The sequence below is a fragment of the Dromaius novaehollandiae genome, chromosome 3 (assembly GCF_036370855.1).
Source record: "Dromaius novaehollandiae isolate bDroNov1 chromosome 3, bDroNov1.hap1, whole genome shotgun sequence".
NCBI classification, from domain to species: Eukaryota; Metazoa; Chordata; class Aves; order Casuariiformes; family Dromaiidae; genus Dromaius; species Dromaius novaehollandiae.
In genome coordinates, this window is record NC_088100.1 from 118,399,821 (window position 1) to 118,420,960 (window position 21,140).

The 21,140-nt window shown below is 37.7% G+C and overlaps 1 protein-coding gene across 4 annotated transcripts in view; it reads left to right on the plus strand.

The window, feature by feature from the left end:
- Positions 1-21,140, plus strand: part of CDC42BPA (CDC42 binding protein kinase alpha) — a 193,058-nt gene that overhangs the window by 92,054 nt on the left and 79,864 nt on the right. For all 4 annotated transcript variants that reach the window (XM_064509927.1, XM_064509929.1, XM_026094724.2 and 1 more), the window contains 3 exons: positions 14,881-14,974; positions 15,744-15,944; positions 16,528-16,776. In XM_064509927.1, the coding sequence (XP_064365997.1) occupies positions 14,881-14,974; positions 15,744-15,944; positions 16,528-16,776 (544 nt within the window). The remainder of the gene's footprint in view (positions 1-14,880; positions 14,975-15,743; positions 15,945-16,527; positions 16,777-21,140) is intronic.

Below are 21,140 nucleotides of genomic sequence, written 5' to 3' on the forward strand. Positions count from 1 at the left end.
GGCAGTAATGTTCATTGACATAAATTGTTGAGTTAGCATATCAGAAAAGAAAGGAAAGCAATATCTGGTATTTAAGAAGTGGTAAATCAATCCACCACTTACCACAGACCTATCCATTTTCATTTCAGCTGTGGATTAATAATGCGAGCCTAATTACATAGGCCACTAATCTATTACTTAGGATGTGATGCATGTGTCATAAAGGAAATCACCCAAACTGTCTCAAAATATCAAAATAAGGGCAAAATTTTTTTTTCAAGAAGTAGTAAAGCAGTTTTCCGCAGGGTCTTCCAGGAGAGTCTTCTGTTTCTTCCTCCTGATTCCCCTGGACATAGTTTAATACGGAAAAAAGGCAATGCTTTTCACATTGAGTTAGTTTGGCACAACTGAAAAGCTTATGCAGAATAACAGCGGAAAAACTATCCTGTTTTACCTGTCAACATTGTACTTCTGACTCGAAAGATTTGCTACCAGCTTCTCTTTTGTTTGGGTTTGGGAAGGCTGGTGCTGCCATCAGTGCCATACCAGTGATGGCTGCTGCGGTGCAGCACGTTAGGCCTTTTGGCGGAGGAGCGCCGCGCACCCCGTCTGGGTTCTGAGACGTGCTGTGCTGTTACCAGACACGGTTGCCGCAGAGCGGGTGGGAGGGACGCTGTTCCTTCGTTTGTGTGTCTGTTCCTCCTGGATTTCTAGCCATACTACTTCCCCTCATGGGTTCTTCCACCTTGTGTGTTTTCCTCTCTCTGGAGAACTTGGTTGAAAATTTCATTAGAGAGTAATGATATGATTTATCATCTGGCTGTGCAATAGCAAGCACAGAAGGATACAGCCCTCTTCCACTGGTTGTTTTCAGTGTGAAGCCCTGCAAGTGCACACCACTATAAGGCACTCATTCTTTTGCTGCCTCCAGAAGGCTTTGATTCAGCCTATATCAACATTGGTGGCTTGAACTAGAAGCTACTCATGTGGTTCACATGGAATGAATAACAGCGTGAAATAATCTAAATTTTCAGTAAAATACTTTTTTTTCTTTCCTTCCCTTGCACACACATGTAGGCATGCATTCACCTGCCCTCTTGTATTTTCTCTGTACACAAAAATCAGTTACTTTGCATTTCATGTAGTCAACAGCAATGTCTTTTGTTTTTTAATGACTTGCAGGTATAATTCCCTGAACATACTTATTATCGTTAATACATCTTATTTTTGCAAATAACGAAAAAGCTGTTAAATATGATGCCATATTTGCAACACAATAAAGAGCATGATCAGGTTGGGGGGAGGATATGGGGAAGCAAGAGAGATCATCCTAAATTTAGTTTTATTATTTCAGGAGTAGTAGCTTCTTTGCTCTCTAGTGCTCTACTTCCCAGTTGCTCACTAGAAAGAAGTCTTCTTCCCTATTAGCATTTAACCTACATACTGTTAATGTAGGGCACCGTTATGTAGAATATATCTTTGAAAAAGCTATGCTTTTGTCTGTGATGCTTCAGTAGCCCTTTGTCTTTTCCTTGTTTGTTTGTCGCTAGATATTCTTTACAACATTGACTTCCATTAAAAGAATGGGATTCACAAGTATTTGTGTAAGGACTGAATAAACCCTTACTGCATGAAAGAAGGAGGAAAAAAAAGATCTGTGCAGCACATGAAAATGGCTGTATAGAAGCTTTTGTTTCTGAAACGTTCTTCTTCCTGCTAGGCAGTCTATCAGAAAATATGTGAAATCTAAAGCCATACTGGCCTGAGGGAAGAGCAGTAAAATATATAGGTTATAACAGTGTTTTTTCAGATACTTGCAGCAGCTATGGCAAGTATTTGATGTATGTATTTGTTTTGTCAGGATGGCATGGGTTTTCTTGTCATTGTAAACCAGTTTTTTTAGCCTCCAGGGTTTACTTTGCAGCCTTTGCAGCTTATCTCTGGTCTGTTTTCCACATGGTGCAAGAACGAGAAACAATTAGTTTAAATTTTTTGTAATGTGCTCTGTGTTTCTTTGTTTTACGTGTCCTGAAAGTACATTCTTCATTTTGTTTTTTCTGCCTTTAATATATTTTTATGGCTTCAGAAATGGTGTTTTTTATTGATGATGGAGTAAATGAAAGGGAGAGGGTAAGACCAACCTTATATTAAGCCTGTATATCCTTCCTTTGGCAAAATTGGCATCCAGTGATCCCAAAACTCATCTGTTTACAGACTTCCCGTTCTCTCATTTCCCGTAAATCTCTGTGTGTTCATATCTCTGTATTCATTCCCACAGAAAGGTAGAACGGGAGTAGAAAAGAGTTGCTGTGGGAGGCAGTATGAACCCAGCAGATTAGTTTGTTTTTTGACGAGTCCCAGAAATTTTGTAGTGGTCTGCAGCTAACATCTTGCTTCAGCTCAGGAGATTTACAGATATTCCAGATGATTAAAAATACATATATATATACATATATGTACATGCACATAATAATATGTATATGCATAATGTTTACATATATATATATAAATGTGTTACATTATCCAGACAGCTTCTGAGTGAACATTCTTCTGTGAATTGCTTTGTTAGTATCATCAGTGTCTTTAAAAAATGCGTGTGACAAATGCATTTTGACTGTCATCTTCAAAAACAATCAAGTCCTTAGTTTGTTGCCTGATTTACTCTCCTAATCACTCAGTGCAATCAGATGTTTCAGAGACTACATACAGTTGTACTGAAATGCAGGGAACAAAGATTGCACATCCCAAATGAGAATGAAAAGGAGAAAGGCTGTATTTGCCTAGAAGTATGTGTTAATGTTGTCTAGCATAGGTGGCAATTTATAGTATAACAGCTGGACATATTCTGGATTCCTCTTTAGCCTCTTCTTTCAGGCTTTCTTTGACAGATGGTACTCACAGATGGACATAACATTCTTAAGGAGCTTACTCTTTCTGCTTCTTTACCCGCCTGTAACTCATGGTACTATTAGAAATCTAAAAGCTTTGACATGAATTAGCCTTACTTAGCAGACTTTAGTTTTTTAATCTTTAGAATATGCTGCAGGGAAGTGGTTGTGGAGTTCCTAATCTCTTTACTTAAATTCTTAGAAACCAGAATGGAATTCTGATAAAGTTGACATGGAAAACATGGCAGAAATATACCATTTGTTTGTTTTTAATTATCATAATATTTTTATTCCTACATTTTAGCAGGAAAGTGTAGAAGGAAACAAAAGATTATAGTTCAGCAATGCAAAAATAGCTCTGTCAGTTGAAGTTTACACAATTAAAACAAGCTATTTGTTTTTCCATTGTAATTGCATTGAAATTTTAAATGAATACACCTAATATAAAGTTGCATGGTCAATGAAACTTGTTTCTGCCATCAGTTTAAATTAGTTTGGTTGTTAATAGGGTTTTTTTAATGTATCATTTCAGCTATTGACTGTCACAAAAAGAGCAAATTGTGTTTAAGATATTTAAATACAATTGTCTGGTAGTTATTTGTCTTGTATTTGTACTTAGTGTTGTTGTTTCTCAGTATTCATGCAACTTTGGACTTTAACTGGAAGACCGCTATTCTCTCAAGTGTTGGCTCAAATGGCTGTTTTCTCTAATGGATGTCATTGGTGTGGAGTTTCTATCGAGGAATGTGAAACTTGGCCTAAATTATAAGCATAACGACTGGGTCCAAAAAAAGCATTGTGACAGCTGGGCAGGTTAGAGATGCAAAAATATTGAGTGCCCTCAGCTAGGGCCTCTACTATGCATATTAGTAGCTTATAAGAAAACAGGAAGAACAGCACATTAGGGGTAGAAGACTGACATTGTTTTGGTTTTGTTTTGTTTTCTAAACACTGCGTATGTTAAAGATTCCCAACCTTTGTTTCACAAATAGCGTGTAGCCCACTGTGGCAAAACTTCTGGTCCACAGCCCGTTTTCAGCTGTTTTCTTCAGAGTCTACTGGAGTGGGTTGCTTGCCTGATGTTTTTTTTTTTTTCCCCAGAGACCCCTTATTTCAAGTAATTGTTGTAGTTTTCACTGTAGGCACAGTTCATTAGACACATAGAGGCATAATTTAAATATTCATTTTGGAGCTTCCTCCCTGCATGTAGTTGGGTTCTCCAGAACCAAAAATAAACAGTCCTGACGATTTAATACCTTTACTTTGGGGGTATATTTATGTACTGTGTTCTATTGCCAGTGTATTACTAAGAATATTCTTTAGTAATGATAAAAAAAAAAACATGCTTAGTGTTATTGAACAAATTCATTGAACAAATTTACAGACATTTTAACTGAAGAGAGCGTTATGAGAAAACAGTGAGAAAAGTAGTCCATGCACTGGAATATGAGGTTTGGATAAGTAGTTCAAGCAGGATAGCACCTAGTTTGCATTTTCAGCAAATTCATGTATGTTATATCATCTAACAGTCTTCCTACAGACCTCGCCTTGCTGATACTGGTTTTAAAGAGAGAGAGTTTTTCTTGTCTTCCTTTGCTGGTTAAGTTCAAAATCATTGTACAGTGAGTTTCAATACGATTAATTAGGGAGACAGTATGTAGAGAGCGCCTTCATTTATATGCCTTGATACCACTTGAATAAAACAGCTAGTTAATCCTTTAACATTGTCTGGCACTAAGTGCAAACTCTTCCTGAAATTGGTATGTGAAAGACTGACTCTGTCCTGGGCAGCAGCTGTATGGTAACGGTGGTTGCCATACTTCCTGGATGCAGGAATGAGGCTTGCACGCTGCGCCCTGCTGCAGGCTCTTTTGAGGAGATGAGTCCTTTGACAGGCAACAATCAGAACCCCTTATGCAAAGGCAAACCCTGTGCAAAGGGGCAATGGTGCGGATGGCTTTATCGTACACAGTCATACTACTCATTTAGTATTATCCAAGGGTTTGAAGCCAATCTTGACAGCATTTGTTATCTGCGTAGTATCAACAATGTTAAAGATTCAAGCATTTGGGGATAAAGAGAGGCTTCCAGCCTCTCAGGCTTTAGAGCAGGAAAAGGAAATTTAACGAATTTTATAAGCCCATCTGCTGTTAAATGTAAGAACATGATCAACGACTATTTTGTCTTTTTGTCATACTCTTGTAGAGTTTACAGAGAGACTTTTCCAATTTTTGTTTGGTATAATCTAAATAACCACAGTTTCCACTACAAAAATAGTCACATCATCAGTAATGAAGCTAAAGACACATTCTCTCTTGAGCTAGTAGAACTCGAAACTATCCGCACTGCTACAACTGAATATGTAGTTTCTTGCTGTTGCTGCATTTTGGCAATATCCAGGATTTGGAGAGTTTCAGTACAATGGAATCAGAATCTTATTATGGAAAGAAAATTGACAAGTCATCTTTGGAAATAATGACCAAATCACAGAGGGGTTGAGGTTGGAAGGTGCCTCTGGAGATTGTCTGGTCCAGACCTCCTACTCAAAGCAGGGTCAGCTAGAGCAGGTTGCCCAGGGCCGTGTCCACTTGGGTTCTGAATATTCCTTCTGACTTAAGCATTGTAATTCTGGATTAACTTTGGTTAATGAATGGCATAGTGCCTCCAGAGTTTTGGAGTATTGTTCTGTAATTATGTTAAAACTTGTCTTGTTTCATTTAAGTTCTATCTCATTTCCTCAGCCTTGTCTCTTTCTTGAGTTTTACAAATTGCATCCAGTTAGGAACCAATTTCCTATACTTGATGTTTGGACTTCTCAAAGCAACGGATTGTTTTTAAAATTGGCTTTTGTTTCTAAGAAAACACTATTTTCCTGTTTTGTTTCTTCCATCTTTTGTTTGCACATCTTTCAAACCTTTTACAACTGTGCCTCAAGTTTTCTGCATCCTGGGAAAACCATTGGTAATAGCTATTTAAAACTATTAAAATTAACTGGAAAGAAATACAGCATAAGGCTCTCATGTTTTTATGCATGAGTTATTACTTAACAATACTATTGTGTCCCACATAAGTGTATTGTTAAACATCAAATGTTTAATCCTTTATATATTCCCAGTTTTATATTTGAGTCCCTACCAGTTGCTGGAATAACTCAAGTAGGGAGACAATCCTGAGGAAAATTACTAGTTTCTACACTCTTGCTCTACTGGAAGATCCCAGTTATTTTTTACAGTTCCAGTTTTTGATAGTCAGACTATTTCATTTAACTGTCATATTTTCTTATTTGAAGTTTTACCTGATTCAGAATGCATTACATTAATGTCAGACCTTCCATTATGTCTAGGAGTCTTTGCCATAAATCAAGGAATTATCCTTCTGGTCATGTCTCTACTTTTTTAATTTTTACATCATAGAATTTTTAAATGGCATCTGTAAATCGGCATTGTAAGCTACTAAATTTAAAACATTTATAAAATATCTCAGTATCTTCCTGATTTTGGTCTGTAAAGCTGGCAAGACAATAGAAATAATCTTTAGGCTTCACAAGTGACTTTGTCATGGCGTCTCTTCAAAATACCGCATGAGGGTGCCCAGCCTGGATGTGAGAGTTTTCTGCCCAGATACCTGGTTCTGTCAGTCGATTATCATCTTAGATGAAAAACAATAGCTACAGGGAGTATGTAGCTGCCTAGTACTTATCAAAAAGCATTTTAAAAATTACCCTTGTACTTAATTTTGAAAAGAAGAAGAAAGAAAATAGGATACAGGCAGCTTTTTAAAATATCCTTATTTTAGAATTGTTATCATTTCTGAGAGATCTATTATTTTAAAACAGATAAATACAGAGGCCACAGGGAGGCATTTTTTCTAAGGTAAATTAGTTCTAGCATATTGTAATGTTAGGTGATGGGGCATATATTCATAAGTGCCCTCAGTTTAAGTGTTCAGGAATGGATATCAGTGCCTGAACAAACTCAAGGTGTATATGTTCTGGCTGATGTACTCTTTCCCTGTTGTTTGTTATTACCTCCTTTATCCGCATTTGAGATTCATGAAGAACATTGGATACTGTGAGGCAAATACTGTGTTGCATCCAGAATACTTATCTCAGTGGCAGAAATTACAGAACGATATACAACGATGGAGAAAAGGACTGGGAGAGTCCTTGAGATGTCATCTAATGCTTCTGCCGCAAGGCAAGATCAAACTATACCTAAACCACTCTTGACGTCCGTTTGTCTAACTAGTTCTTAAAAACGTACAATGATGGAGATAGCAAAATTTCCTGAAGCATTTTTTTCCAGTGTCATACTGTCCTTACTATGAAAGTGTTTTCTGACATCTGATCTAAGTATCTTCTGTTGAAATTTAAATCGTTACTGTTTGTCTTGTCCATGCTTAATGTGGATAACAATTCAGCTTAGTCTTTTGGCATGTATGCTTTAAGTCTGTGGTGCTAGCTCTTCGTAGTAAAAGAAAAATGTAACTTCTGTATCCGCTAAAAATAAGGTATTGCATCATTTCTCTCAAACTAGATTAAAGATTAAAAAGAAAAAAGTATGCTTTGGCAGAAAGTGTAGTCTGAAACTAAGTATCAGAATCTGATTCTGTTTGTGATGTCCAGGGAAACTATGAACACCTAATTGGTGAAGCGAGCCTACTAATACAGTTTTGTTTCTGCCATGCGTTGTGAATCTAGATTGGAAAGATTTTTTGCCAGCGCATGTACTGCATCTAGTACATGAAACCTTGATTTCTGTATAGTTTTTCATATAGTTTTGTAATGCTACTAAAAATAAATCTTCGTTAGGTGTGTAGCTGTTTAAATGTAGAAGGTTGACCTGTCCTCATAATTGATGGGAGTCTGTCCACTCGCTTTAATAAGATTTAGATGAATCTCCTGCTGCTGAGGGGAGCAAGGGTCTTTAAATAGAGGGGAATTGTTGGGTATTTCTGAAACAACAGAAAAAATCAACAAAACCATAAACCATCTCATTGTAATTTTGAAATAAGATTTTTTATATCATTGCTTCCTTTTTTCCGTGTTGTTGCTTTGCTTCTTAAGGCTTGAATCTTAAAGTGTTTATTTACTCTTCTGGCTGCTCCTGTTGACTTCAAGGCAATATGTATGACTGCCTTTTTCAATTTCAAGCTTTTCTTTGTCAGCTTTACATGAAGCAGATTCCGTTTTATGCATGAACATGATGCACCCATTTGGGTGCTATGCAAATAATGAGGTTGTGATCAAAGTTATTTAAATGACTTTGAATTAAATTGAGATAGGCACTTTTTGGATTCCACCCAAAGGCGGAGGAGTGTCTGCCTAGGAGAAGGCACAGTAGAGTCGTGATAAGAGGCGCAGTTAATGAGGTACAGCATATTCGTTTTCTCATGCTGGTATCTTGTGCAGCCTATCTTACTGGGATTACTGCAGAATAACTGCCAACTGTCCGAATCTTATTTGGCTCAGCGCACATTGGTCTTTCTGCCAGATGGAGCGTATTTCTGGTTTTGCTTGCTGGAATTCAGATAAGCTTAAGTTGGCAGATTATGGCAACTGTGACTTTGATATAACCCAGGACAGTGTAATGGAAAATAGAAATGAACTCCTGGACTTGATTGCCTGTAGGTTTGTGAAAAAATGAATCAATTGCCTAGCATTCCTGATGGATGCTCACCAGCTATTTCACTGTCCCTCTCAGGGGGGCTGCCAGTATGGCATTGCTGAATACCTTAATAAAATTTCATAGTCACCAAATTGTCTTGTTTTGTGGAAATGCTTCCAAAACAAGATGCCTTCCTTTTTTTTTCATGGACGTAACTTTACTGTGTGAGAAGAGGAGTGTGGAAGAAAAGTGTGTCTAAAGCAACGGAAGGGAGTGAAATAAACAGTTTGCCAAACTCCTGTCCTGACTAAGGATAATCATGTGTTTTGAAGGAATTTTGGATAAAATGGCCAGGCATTCTGGCAGTCAGATCTTGGTGATGTTTTTTAGAGTAGGTAACTTGGCAAAAGATAACGTTCTTTTTGTAAGAGTGGATAATTATAACCATTGATGTCTGGTTTTAACCTTTTGATTTATACTTTTGGGGAATGCTCTTGTATGTCTTATGATTAAATAATGTGCTGTGACATCCTCAATTAGTGATAAGTTGTCTGGATCGGTTTTTCTGTGCCAGTGGTTGCACCTGAAACTAATTTGTTTTTCTCATCTGCCTGCATTTTAATTTGCATTGGTAGTATTAACAAAATACTGCTCCTGTGAAGATTTCACAGAAAAATAATGTAACATAACTTGTTCCCTTTGTTCTCTACTAGTCTCAAGGGTAGTGTATCTGGGGTGGGGGCTGGTTCTGTTCAAGAGAATTAATAGATGTGAATTCGTTCTGTGTTTTTGTAACATTAGAGAGAAATAAAAAGATGTTCTGCAAATTATTACTTGCTTATCCAGTGGACTAAAATGAACTGGTAGCTTTGTTTCAGATTTTACTTTAATTTCAGACAAGTCCATTTCTTTCTTCAGGCTTAGCTCACGTTGCAGCTGTTGAATTTAGAACCCCATAAGCCACTTCCTTGTCCATTCAGTTCTGCTCCTTTTTTTTTTTCTTTTAAGAGGTTAGTTGGGTATGTCAGGACAGCCCATTCGCATGTTGAATGTTTAGTCCAGCGAGGCCATAGCCTGCCCCCTTGCACAATCAGGCCCACCCTTTGTTTATAGTAGTTATTTCTACCTGATCATTTTCGTTTGGAAAAAAAGAAAATGAATGCATTGCAAATGAGTCACCGAAAAGAGCACATTCTGCATCATTACTGTATGCTTACCAGGAATTCCTGTTGACGGCAAATTCTTTAATGCCAGAAGGATTTTTAATCACGTAAATGCAAATATGTGGGCCTGTGAGTTGGTCCAGTAGCGTAATCTTTAGTAGTGGCTGACACTATTGCTGCTTAATTATTCTGTCACAGTTCTTCCGTTAAATGTCACTATATTTATTTTTGATGCATATTCCTTTCTATTTATTTATTCCCCCACCTGCCCGATGCTGCTCACGAAACAGAATTAACTAAGATTCTTCTGGTTTTAATCTGCTGCTTCCTCTGCTGCAGCCCTGGGGCCTGTCTGCACACTGTCTTGTAAATAACTGAATAAGACTGACTCAGTGATTCAAAGAATGACATCAGTAAACCTCAGGACTTTGAAACCGTATGATCATAGGATAATTCACATTGGAAGGAATTTCAGGAGGTCCTCTAGGCCAAATTTTAATTTGCAAGACCTCAGGATTCCTCAAGTTTCTCTGAGTATCAGAAATGAACGCAGGAAAAAATATATAACGTGTATTGATTCTTTTCAGTTTGTTTAGCAACTGGAATGTGCTGCGGAGTTAGTATGTCTCGGAGGTAATACTTTTTCTTGAGTCTTACTGCTCAAATGGATTTTTACTCTGGCTCATTAACAGAGAAATCAAAATGAATGGCAATTATCCAGATGTCTGCTGTAGTCCTATATCAGAACACTATTTATATTAACAAAGTTTGTATGTAAAATGTTTGAGTTTTAATTATGGCTCAAGAAAGTAAATTTCTTTCAAAAAGAGATGAGTGAAGTCATCCAGGGTAACCAATCTGAAGTTTGAACAGCCCCTCAAATTAAACAAGTTTGAAAAATCATTCCTAAAAGATTTTTTCAGTCTTTTTCATGTTTCCAGACTTTTATCTTCTGTGTAAGTGAAGTTGCAAGTATCTCTCAAACTATTCCTACAGCATTCTCTGGCTGAACAAAAGCAGTGAAATGTCTACAAAATACAAAAGTCTACAAAATACCAATAGGATCACTTTGTCCTGGCAGCCGTGCAGCACTGGTTATCTCCTATGCAAGATAATCAAAGCCAATGCAGTTCAAAAGAGCAGAAGGCATTCCTGTGATTGTTCGTTGGTTTGGAGTCTCAGTCTAAATAGATGTATGTGTTTTTTAAGAAGCTTCTCTCCTTTTGACTTCTGGATCCTTTCAGGCTGACATGTCATTCATTCAAAAAAAAGCAGAACGAGTCTTTACTTAGTTCACATCCTAAGGTGACAACGCTACAAAAAAGTTGATAGAAGAAAGGTTTGTATTTCTCTGGATATGTTGGCTACACATGCCCCCCCTTAGCTTACTTTTGTGAACTTGTACCAGCTTGATTTGTGCGAGCTTTAACTCTAGCAGCTTGTACCCATTGCATAGTGGGTGGAAGCTGCTCAAGAGTAGCGCTGAGCAGTGCGTTGCTTCCTGGAGGTCGGTGAGGGTCTCCGTAGAGCATGGTGCGCTCCGACCCGTTCCCTCAATTCTGTACTTGTCCACAGTATCAGTCTGGTTCACAGAATGGCTCCCAAATGCTCACACTTCTTGAAACTGAAGCGATATTTCATTTTAAGGTAGCAGACCTTTTCTTCTTAAACTATAGTGAACTAATTACAAGGTTATTATAGTATTAGTAGTCTGCATTCCCCTAGATAGATGATATTAGTGCTTGACCGAGCATCGGTGTTATCTCTGAGAGACGATGAAGCCGAGGTGCGGAGTCAAAATCGCTGGCCTGCAGTCACCAAGGACGTCTGTTGACAAGTCTGCTGGCATTCAACCCAGTGTTCTCTTCAGTAGACCATACAACTTGTCATTACTTGCTAACTGCTTTTGTCAGATTTGAGCCACTCGGTGTGAAATTTTCCATCCTGAGTATCTGCCTGAAGCAGAAGATATTTACTGTTCCTGAGAACAAGATCAAAAAGATACATACTGCTTTTCCTACCTGGATTTTAAAATAAAAACCCCAATTCTTAGCATTTTAAGAAATTCTTCTGCTCTGGGCTGGGGAGGAACCATTAAAATCCCAGCAAGAATCTTCCCTGAGGCATGGTTGTGTTTTTCTTCTCCTGCCCACCACCTAGACATACTCATGTGGCAGTTTTCCCCCCCAAATACCCGATGTGAGTTTCAAACAAGTATATGCAAAGTTTGGCAGCTAAATTCTCTGCAGTTTTCTTCTGCTGTAGGTTTGCTCTCTGTCAGAGCTGTGAGAGCGAGGAAGGGACTTCCCCTGCGACTTCAGGAGATGGTGGTGATAGGCACTAGAGAAAGCGTGGAGGCTCTCTGTTGTTAATAGTGCTCATCCTTTTGGGGCTAAAGATGACTCTTGCGCAGCAGAACAAGAGTCCAACGTGAGGAAAGAAGATAGAGGAAGTAGGCAGGAATGAGAAGCTGGGAAGGGAAAATGGGAAGCAGCCATGGGGAGATACTGGCCACTGAGAAGGGAGAAAAAAGGTTGGTTAAATGAGTATACAAGCAGGCAGACGAAGACTGAAGAGCAGAGAAGCTGGGAGTGAAAGAATGAAATCAGAGGGGAGGTGGTTTGGGTTTGGTGGGCTGTGGAGGGTTGGCCACCTCAGCTTTCGAGGCGACTCTAGCAGCCAGGGGATGACAGCAGTAAGTAGTACAGCTGACATGGAAAAATGGGAAGAGGGGTCCAGTGCATATGGTGAAACTGGGATAAACCGGGGAATACGGAGTGGGCGTGAAGAGGGACCATGCTCTGGTTAAAACAGGAGGAAGAATCAGTTCTGATGCTTAATGGCTACCAAGTGTCTTAAAAACATAAACCTGGAATAAAACTCGTAATTCTAATGGAATCTAAAAACTGCAGACTCAGTAGAGATACAGGATTTATAACACGTTATTCTTCCCCAATAACCATCTGCTCCTCACTCTTTAGTTACACTGGCAGCACTCACTCCCCTTCCTCATTCCCCTCTGGTTTTCATAATTTTCTTAACTTTCCATTTGCTAACAGCTCACTCTGCTCTGCAGGTGCCAGCAATTCTTGTCTTTCAGACTGTCTTTTATTAATGTAGTTCAGCTGAATTCGGAACAGTTGTCCGTAACCACTACCTTCTGTTACAAGAGCTGAAAAGAATTTGTATGCCTTGAGTTGGTCTGGTTTTCTTTTTTCCCCCTTATAACTATATAAGTTGCTTATGTAAAGTTGTCACTGAGCCTTCGAAACCTGGCTTCGCAGGAAGTACTTGTTTTTCTGAGTGCTTACTATGTTGTTTGCAGTTTTGGTTTTGCATAATGCTGACAGTGTGGGATTTTTCTTCTCTTCTGCCATTTTGTGAGATGGGGAGGGGGTGGTTTGATCTCCCCCCCTCCCCGGGAATGTATTAAGAGATAGAACTTGGATAAATGGAGGCTCAAAGGTGACTCATATTTTTGTTTACTTTGAACTAGGTCCAGCTTCTAAAAGGAACTTGATTTTAGAGGCATGTTTTTGCAAAGTGTTTTATACTGAATCTGTATTTCCAGAGGTCTCAAGAGCATGTGTTTATTTTTATTTAGGAACATGCTTAAGGAATGTTTTGGTGGGTCAAAGTAAAATAAATAAAATTATCTCAATCTGGAGGTCATAATTCTTTGGCATATTCAGCATCAGCAAAAATTGAACTGAAGAATGTTATTTAGGGAATGCTCTCAGTTAATTTTCATGTTTTACTTTGTGAAGAATCCTGTTTGTTATGCCCTCTTATGTAAAAAATGTATGTTCTTTAACTAGTGTTTTTATTTTGTAAATGTTTGTGCATTTTTCTAAGGTGTCTGCTAAAATTTGTTTATGGCATGGGCCACTCTATACTGCCTGCTTTTCTTAGACTCTTGAAATTGAGCTTTTGCTTTGTGTATTTACCGTGTCACACCTCTTTACATTTGAGTGCTAAGATATGCAACTCCTAAGGTAGGGTAGATTGGAAATCTGAATGTGATTTGAATTAGCAGTGCATTTTATTTTATTTTTGGTTTTTAGCTTTGCTTGCATAAGGATTTCTAGTTATCAGCCTGGTTGAGCAGAGAAACCTGAGCTACCAGGAACCATGTCTGTTCTTAAAATAAGGAGATCGAGTGTATCTAAGGCCATATCAGCTCTGTTCTTCATGCTCTGTAGTATCTGTTTTTCGAGTCACGGGGCAGTTTGTGAGGCATTGACTCACTGGTCATACTGGCCCGGCTGTGGCCCAAAAGCCCTGCATGTTGCTTGTGACCTGGGATCTGCTCTAGCTCTGCTTGCCATTTTGCCTTCCGTGGCTCTGCTGCTGGCACGTGCCTTTGCTCCTGGTGCAGCACGGGGCATCATGGATGGGAGGACTGCAACTTGAGTGACAATTGGGACCATAACTTCTCTTCCACATGCATTTGAACCATGGGTGGCTAAGTGCCTGAATCAGTTTTAGTGGGGGGAGAAAAATGTTGCCTTCAACAGATAGGGAAAAAGGAGAAATTGTAGTAACAGTTCCACTTTTGTAAATGAGCTTTCTAGGATCATGAGTGAATCGGGATTTAATTTTGTAAAAGTAAATGGAACTTTATAACATGCACGTTTTTGAAGTTCAGTAGATAAATAAATGTGCATGTAGATAAATATATGTGAAAATATTTATTGCAATAGAAGCCTGATACAAGACTGAAGGCTTTGTTGGTCATTTCAGCAGAAGTTTGACAGAAGTATATCTCAACTCCCTATGTAAATGAGAAAAAAAAATGTAGACGAACGACATTAAATTTAAAAATGCATTAATTATTTTAAGGTTTCTTTGACCTTTGTTCTACAGTAGATCTTGGAGATTATTTTACATCTGCAACGTAATATGCATCTTTCACTTGCGAGTGCTCCGCTAGAGTTCTTTAGATGATTTAAAAGTTTCATGTACTTCTAGTTCAGAGCTGATCGTATTCACTTATCTGCCTGCCACAGGTGAGAGGAATTTGACTGCACGGCTCTTACTGAAATGAACAGGCATTACATAGCCTGTCATGTGTTACAGCCCCAATCACGAAAATGTTTCTGGTGCAAATTTCATCATATGAGTGAGCCTTCCATCTGCTGATCTTTTGCTATTGTTGAATCATAAGGCTGTTGCAGAGTTAATGCTTGGACTATATTTTATGCGTTGTTTTTGCACTGATTCTGAAATTTGTTTTATTTGCAGGGATATTAAACCAGACAACATCTTGATGGATATGAACGGGCATATTCGATTAGCGGATTTTGGTTCTTGTCTGAAACTGATGGAGGATGGAACGGTAAATTAGAAAGAACTATATATTCCCAAACACCTTTTCTTCTGTCCTTCGCTTGCGAATAAAATATGTGCTAATTAAAGAGAAAAGGTGTTTAAAGTGAAATGAAATGCAATGGTAATGGTATTGGTATGCAGCTAACCTCAGTTCAAAATAAAACTGCACACTGCTTGGACTTACTGCTTGTTAAAGCTTTTTAAATGCATACATCAATCCAGAAATAAATAAAGGGAAGATGCACTATCAATATGGAATGGGTATCTGTTGGTGAATTACGAATCTCTCAACTTTGAGCCCTGAGCTCAAATCTTTACTGGAAATTTAAGTGTTAGTATAAGCAGCATGAGATACAATTGCTAGCACATCATTATATTTCAGTAGTATATTTAAAGCTGCAGAGCATGTAAGTGTGACAAGAATGCCATTCCAGTGTGTTAATCATGGCCCAGAGTGTTACAAAGTGTTTGAGTGAACCAGTGTGATTACCTAACATGTAATTACTTAAGAACAACCTCAAGCGCAAGAATTGACGGTTTCATTCTTTCTCCAGTATTAAACATTCATAAAGGTTTATCCAAAGTAAATTATTGGAATGCCTATTAACTTTGGATGCCAAAGTATTTTTTAATGAATTTAGAAACCTTTTTTGTGTTTAGATGTCATTGTTATAACTGGAACATTAGACCAAATTTATGTATATGCACAGTGCCGCACAGAGCAGAGTGGGTAATGATGGAATTTGATTTTAGTCATGGAATTGTAACTTCTGCAGGTGCAATCTTCAGTGGCAGTTGGAACTCCAGACTACATCTCTCCAGAAATTTTGCAGGCCATGGAAGATGGAAAAGGGAAGTATGGGCCTGAGTGTGACTGGTGGTCCCTAGGCGTTTGCATGTATGAAATGCTTTATGGAGAAACGCCCTTTTATGCAGAGTCCTTGGTGGAGACCTATGGGAAAATAATGAACCACAAAGTTAGTGCACTTTCTCTTTCTGTCTCTCTCTAAGCTAATTTTTAATAAGGGATAACTTAGAGGCTTATTTAAAAATGAGTTCTCATGTAATAATTATGTTCATGTTCATAAATGTAGAACATAAAATGTGCTTCCATGTAGTAAGTTTATGGTTATGGATTGCAGATGGCTTTGCTTCAGGATAAAGCAGTTGAAAACTAAAAATCTGGATTTGGAAAAGTGGCTCTTAGCTCACTCTAAGGAGCAAGGCTCGGCTACATTACATCACTCCTTTTGCTTGCCGTTCTTCTGGCAGATCTGTTTGTTGGCTTATGCAGTAGATTCTTAAATGTTCTTCCACCTGGAGGCAGTTGTAGAGTCCAAAAGGGTATGAGAGAAATTTAAATAAACAAGAAAAAACTAGGAGACATTTTTAATAGTTTCTATCTTTTGGGGAAGTCTTTTTCCTAGAAACCTTACTGCATTTGTTTAGGAGCCTGAGTATTAGCATATTTCTTTTTCTGCACAGTAATTTTCACTAAGAAGGGTGGTTTTTCAGTCTTTTCTTGGTAATAAACTATTTTCTTTTATTTTAATCTTTAAGGAGAGATTTCAGTTTCCCACTCAAGTGGCAGATGTCTCTGAAAGTGCAAAGGACCTCATTCGAAGGCTCATTTGTAGCAGAGAGCATCGACTCGGACAAAATGGGATAGAAGACTTTAAGAACCATCCTTTTTTTGCTGGGATTGACTGGGATAATATTAGAAACTGTGAGGCACCTTACATCCCAGAAGTCAGCAGCCCCACCGATACATCAAACTTCGATGTGGATGATGATTGCTTAAAAAATTCTGTAAGTATTGAACTAACATTTTGACAAATCTGCTTTTGTAATATACCTTACAACAAATTATATTTAAATGGCAGTTTATTTCAGCATGTTTTTTATGTTCCGCGTAACAAATAAATGCTCTTTTAAAAAATGGTGGGGGCAATATATTCATAGTTTGGAGGCTGATCCTCCAAACCCTGTATGTGTAAGGATAACTTCAATTCAGTTTTGTAGAAGTCACTGTGACTTTACACGTGCTTTAACTAACGCATTATTTGCACTAACACTATTATTTGCAGTAACAAGTTCTCAGTGTCCAGGTCTTATGAAGAATAATATCTGTATGTATGAATAGTTTGCAAGACACAGTATTTCCAGCACAGCATCATTGACGCTTACATTAAGTTTGCATAACACATTCTGTTGTAGTCCTTTGTTCATAATTGCTCATAGATCTGCCAGATTTTGTTCAGTTCATTCTGACTGAAATTTTCCAAGTTTGCTTTCTGATTCAGGTTGAGGTTTTGGAAAGTTCGGGCTACGTAGTTCGACCATTTTTCAAGAACAAGCCTTGTGAGAATTTGCTAAAAAGCTTTCCAGCTTTGATTTTTAAGAATGTTAGTGTTTCTGTGCTTTTGAACAGGAACTGTAACAGATGATAGGGGTCGTAGCATCAGAAGAATGCCTTGTGTTGTCTCCATGGAAATGCATTTATATTCATTGAAAGCTGCAGATATCTGTTGTTTGCATGTAAGGTGAAGCCTTGTCCATACTTTTGCTCTTGTTTTCTGAACTGCCTGTGCATCTGAGTTCTGCTGAGCTTCCTGGGCCTGCAGATGGCCTATAGGCAGCATGAATTGTCACAGGCGCATTGGTGCTTGTTTGCCTTGCCTTTTCCCCTAGCTGCACAGTGAAACATGGAAAACACCTTTACCAACTTAAATTCAGTGTCAGAGACGTGTGATGTGGACCTTTTGGTTTCAGAGTCCTTTCATGTAGACAGCTTAGGCAAATCACTCGGGTTGCATGGGACAACTTGCAATTTTTTTCCTTTTCTCCTCAGTTTTTATACTGAGTACCAAAATTTCTGAGATAGGTAGAAAAGCTCTGAAGTTCCAGCATTTGAAAGGTAATGAATTCTGCCTTTTACAAAGTAATCCTAATGCTCAGTAATTCTCCACTTGCATCTGGTATTGTGCATCTCCCTGCGTGACTGAAGTATTTTATAACTTTTTTTACAGTCTCTTATACAGTGTTCAGATAACTGCACATTGTTTTTCCCAGGGGAGTTACCAGAATATGGTGGTAGGAATGGATGCTGTATGTAGCAACTCTGCCATATTTGTGAAGCTGAACTATTTTTTGGAGGTTATTCATGCTGTCTGATGTCCAGTTTAAGGGTCTTCGTTTTTAGAGCCTAAGTGCCCAGTTGAGGCACTCAAAAGATGCCTAGAGCTAAGTAGTATGACTGCTTCTCCATTGTGGAGAAACAGGGAGCTGCAGGTAAAGAAGGAATGCTCTTGTGATGAATTGATTCTTATCCATGAAAAAGAAAAGAGAGTCCCGTAATTAACCTGCTTTGACTTTTAAGGTGGTGAAAGCAATGCCGTTGAATTGTTAGAGGTGAATGCTTTTTTCCTGGAGCTTCATTTTCGAGTTCTGAATTTGAAACATCTGAAGGTTGTTTTTGTGGGGTTTTTTTTTAGTTTAAGAAGGTTAAGCTTTCACCATTTATGTTGACATCTAGCATCTGAGAACCTCTGAAAAAATGCAGCCTTAGGTGTTGAATGTTTGCGAGTTTTTTACATTTTTGTTTCAACTCATGGACACTGTATTTAATATTTCTTCACTTCAAATTCCTTATATGCAACCTGGAGATGTTTCCCCCCTCATATTTCATAGACATCTTGTTAGGAGGGTTCACATATTTGCATTACTATTGTGGAAGTACCATAGAAGAGCCAAGGAGACTCTTTTCTGGTTTTTTACTTTTATTCACTGCAAGATTTGAATGACATATAGCAAGTGAGGAAAGTCCAACGCTGAGGATAAAAGGCAGTATTGAAAAGGCATGACTATTACTGTCTACCTGGACTTGGAAGGAGACTGGTCCAATGGAAGAATTATATCCACAGTAATGAAATTAGAACTGTGTGTTAAAAGTGTACATAAATGCAAAAGGGCCAAACAGTGCGGGCAGCCTTTTGATCTGTCATTTTTTAGCTTTTGACTGTTTGACTTAGTAACTTTACTGACAACGGCATAATATACTTAGATTCAGTTTATGATTTTGTCAGTATTGTAATTCAGTTGAATTCACAGAAGTAGCAGGAAATACGTATTTTGATCTCTGCCCAAGAATCAGAAAAGAATCAGTTTCTTTGACAGAAACTTCCCATCATTATTAAGATTTTCTGACACTTCGTGTCTACCTATTTGCAAATAACCATCTTACCTACTTTTTTTTTTTAGAGTCCTTGCACCAATTCAGTTTAACTTCTGTTCCCCTCTATTTCTGTGTCATTTGAATTTGTTTTATTTCAGAAAATAGAAACAAGTAAAAGCCCTACTCATGCAATGTGATCTTCTACTATGAATTATTACAGTACATTCCTGAGAAGATCAGTTTAGCTCAGTGGGTTTCTGTAAGAGTCCATGCTGCTGTATGCCATAGTAAGACCCAGAGCAAAGCTTTCAGGTTTTCCATGCTTGATTGTTTTGACAGTAAAGTCATGTATAAGGGGGGGGGGGGGGGGGAAAGGAATGCCGATTTAAAAGTAACTTGAGACTGCCGTACTGACTACAGAATGATACTGAAAAGATGCTTAATCATAATTTTAATAAACTGATGAAAATAAGAAAAATCTTAAACTCCTGTAGTTCCTGCTGTTTTGCAGGGCTAGTATTTTGTATCCTGACTTGTCAGATGCAGTTACAGGATGCCAGTCTCTTTTGATACTTAGACAGTTCTGTTTTGTTTTTGTTCCTAACTGCTTGTGAAAACATCCTAAGTATTTATTCTTTCCAAAATTCATTCCCATTTTCCCTCACTGTAATTGAAATAAAAACCTTTACCATGAATACTCTTTAAATAGTTCTATGTATATTTAAATAACAGCTTTCTTTTATTTCACTGAAGCTAGTTGATTTCTTGTCAAACTTAAAGCCAAGTATGTCCATGCATTTTTGCTCAACTGATCCTAAAGCAATACTTACTGTATTGAAATAGTTGTGTTAAATATATGAATACAATTGTTTGGTCTCTCATAGCACTAAGACCAAAACTAGGTGTTTCTTTTATTTCTAGTGTTCGCTATGTTGGTAGTTTAGTTTTCTTTAATAATTTGTCTCTGTTGTGCTAGATAGAAACTTCAGTATTTAAAATTTGCATTTGTTGATAACTTTATATCAGCAATGAGCTATTTTAATAGTATTTCTCAAAATAGGTGTTCTAGTTTACATATAACAGCGCATTGATGAGTGAAAGCTGTGCAAATTGTATAAGGGGAAGAAATAGGGTTTTTTTTAAATTAAAAAAAAGTCATGACATTGGAGTTCCCTGTTTTTTAAGTTTTGATATATTCACAGGTCACACATGAAGGCTTCAGTGGTTGCATAATGAAAAACAATATAATGTCATTTTCGCTAGTTTTTACCACCTGTATATATGTATGTATAGCATGAGAATGAAGAAAGATAGATTGAGATGCAGAGTTTCAGGAAATGGCAGTTTGAGCAAAATCTGATCCTCTTTGGTACTGGGGAGGGGGAATATTATTGTGTTTTGTATTGTTATGTTGCTGACCGAAAACAGGAGTGTTTGATTTGCTTCTGCGAGCAACGGCGGATGCTTCCTAACACCCTTTTCCAATTAATAAAGATGGGTTTGGTCATAGCTACTCAAAAGACAGGATATTTTAGAACAAAGATAATCCACAGTCGCCTATGTTGTCCATCTGTCATATGGATTGTTACAATACCAAATTTATATTTGACCTCTTTAAAAGTTATTCATATAGGAGCTTCTGAAACTGGAATCTGTGAAATATGAGAACAAAACATAATAGGGAGGTAAAGAATTTTTGCATATGAACTATTTTTTATCCATTAGGTATTGTTGTGATTATAGTACAGATACTGATATTCTTTCATTTAATGTCTTAATGTATATAATGCTTGCATTTTATTTAAATACAGATTTTGTCCTTACCACAGTGAATCATACTTGATCTTTTTATTAACAATTAGTGGAAAGTGGCTTTATAATTTGGTCTTCTCCTTAATTTCCAAAATACCCAACAGTGTTGACTTGAAGTTCTTACACAAAATATTAAAACACTTTGCATCTTTGGGTTTAACAGGATACTATTAGCAGGATACTTAAG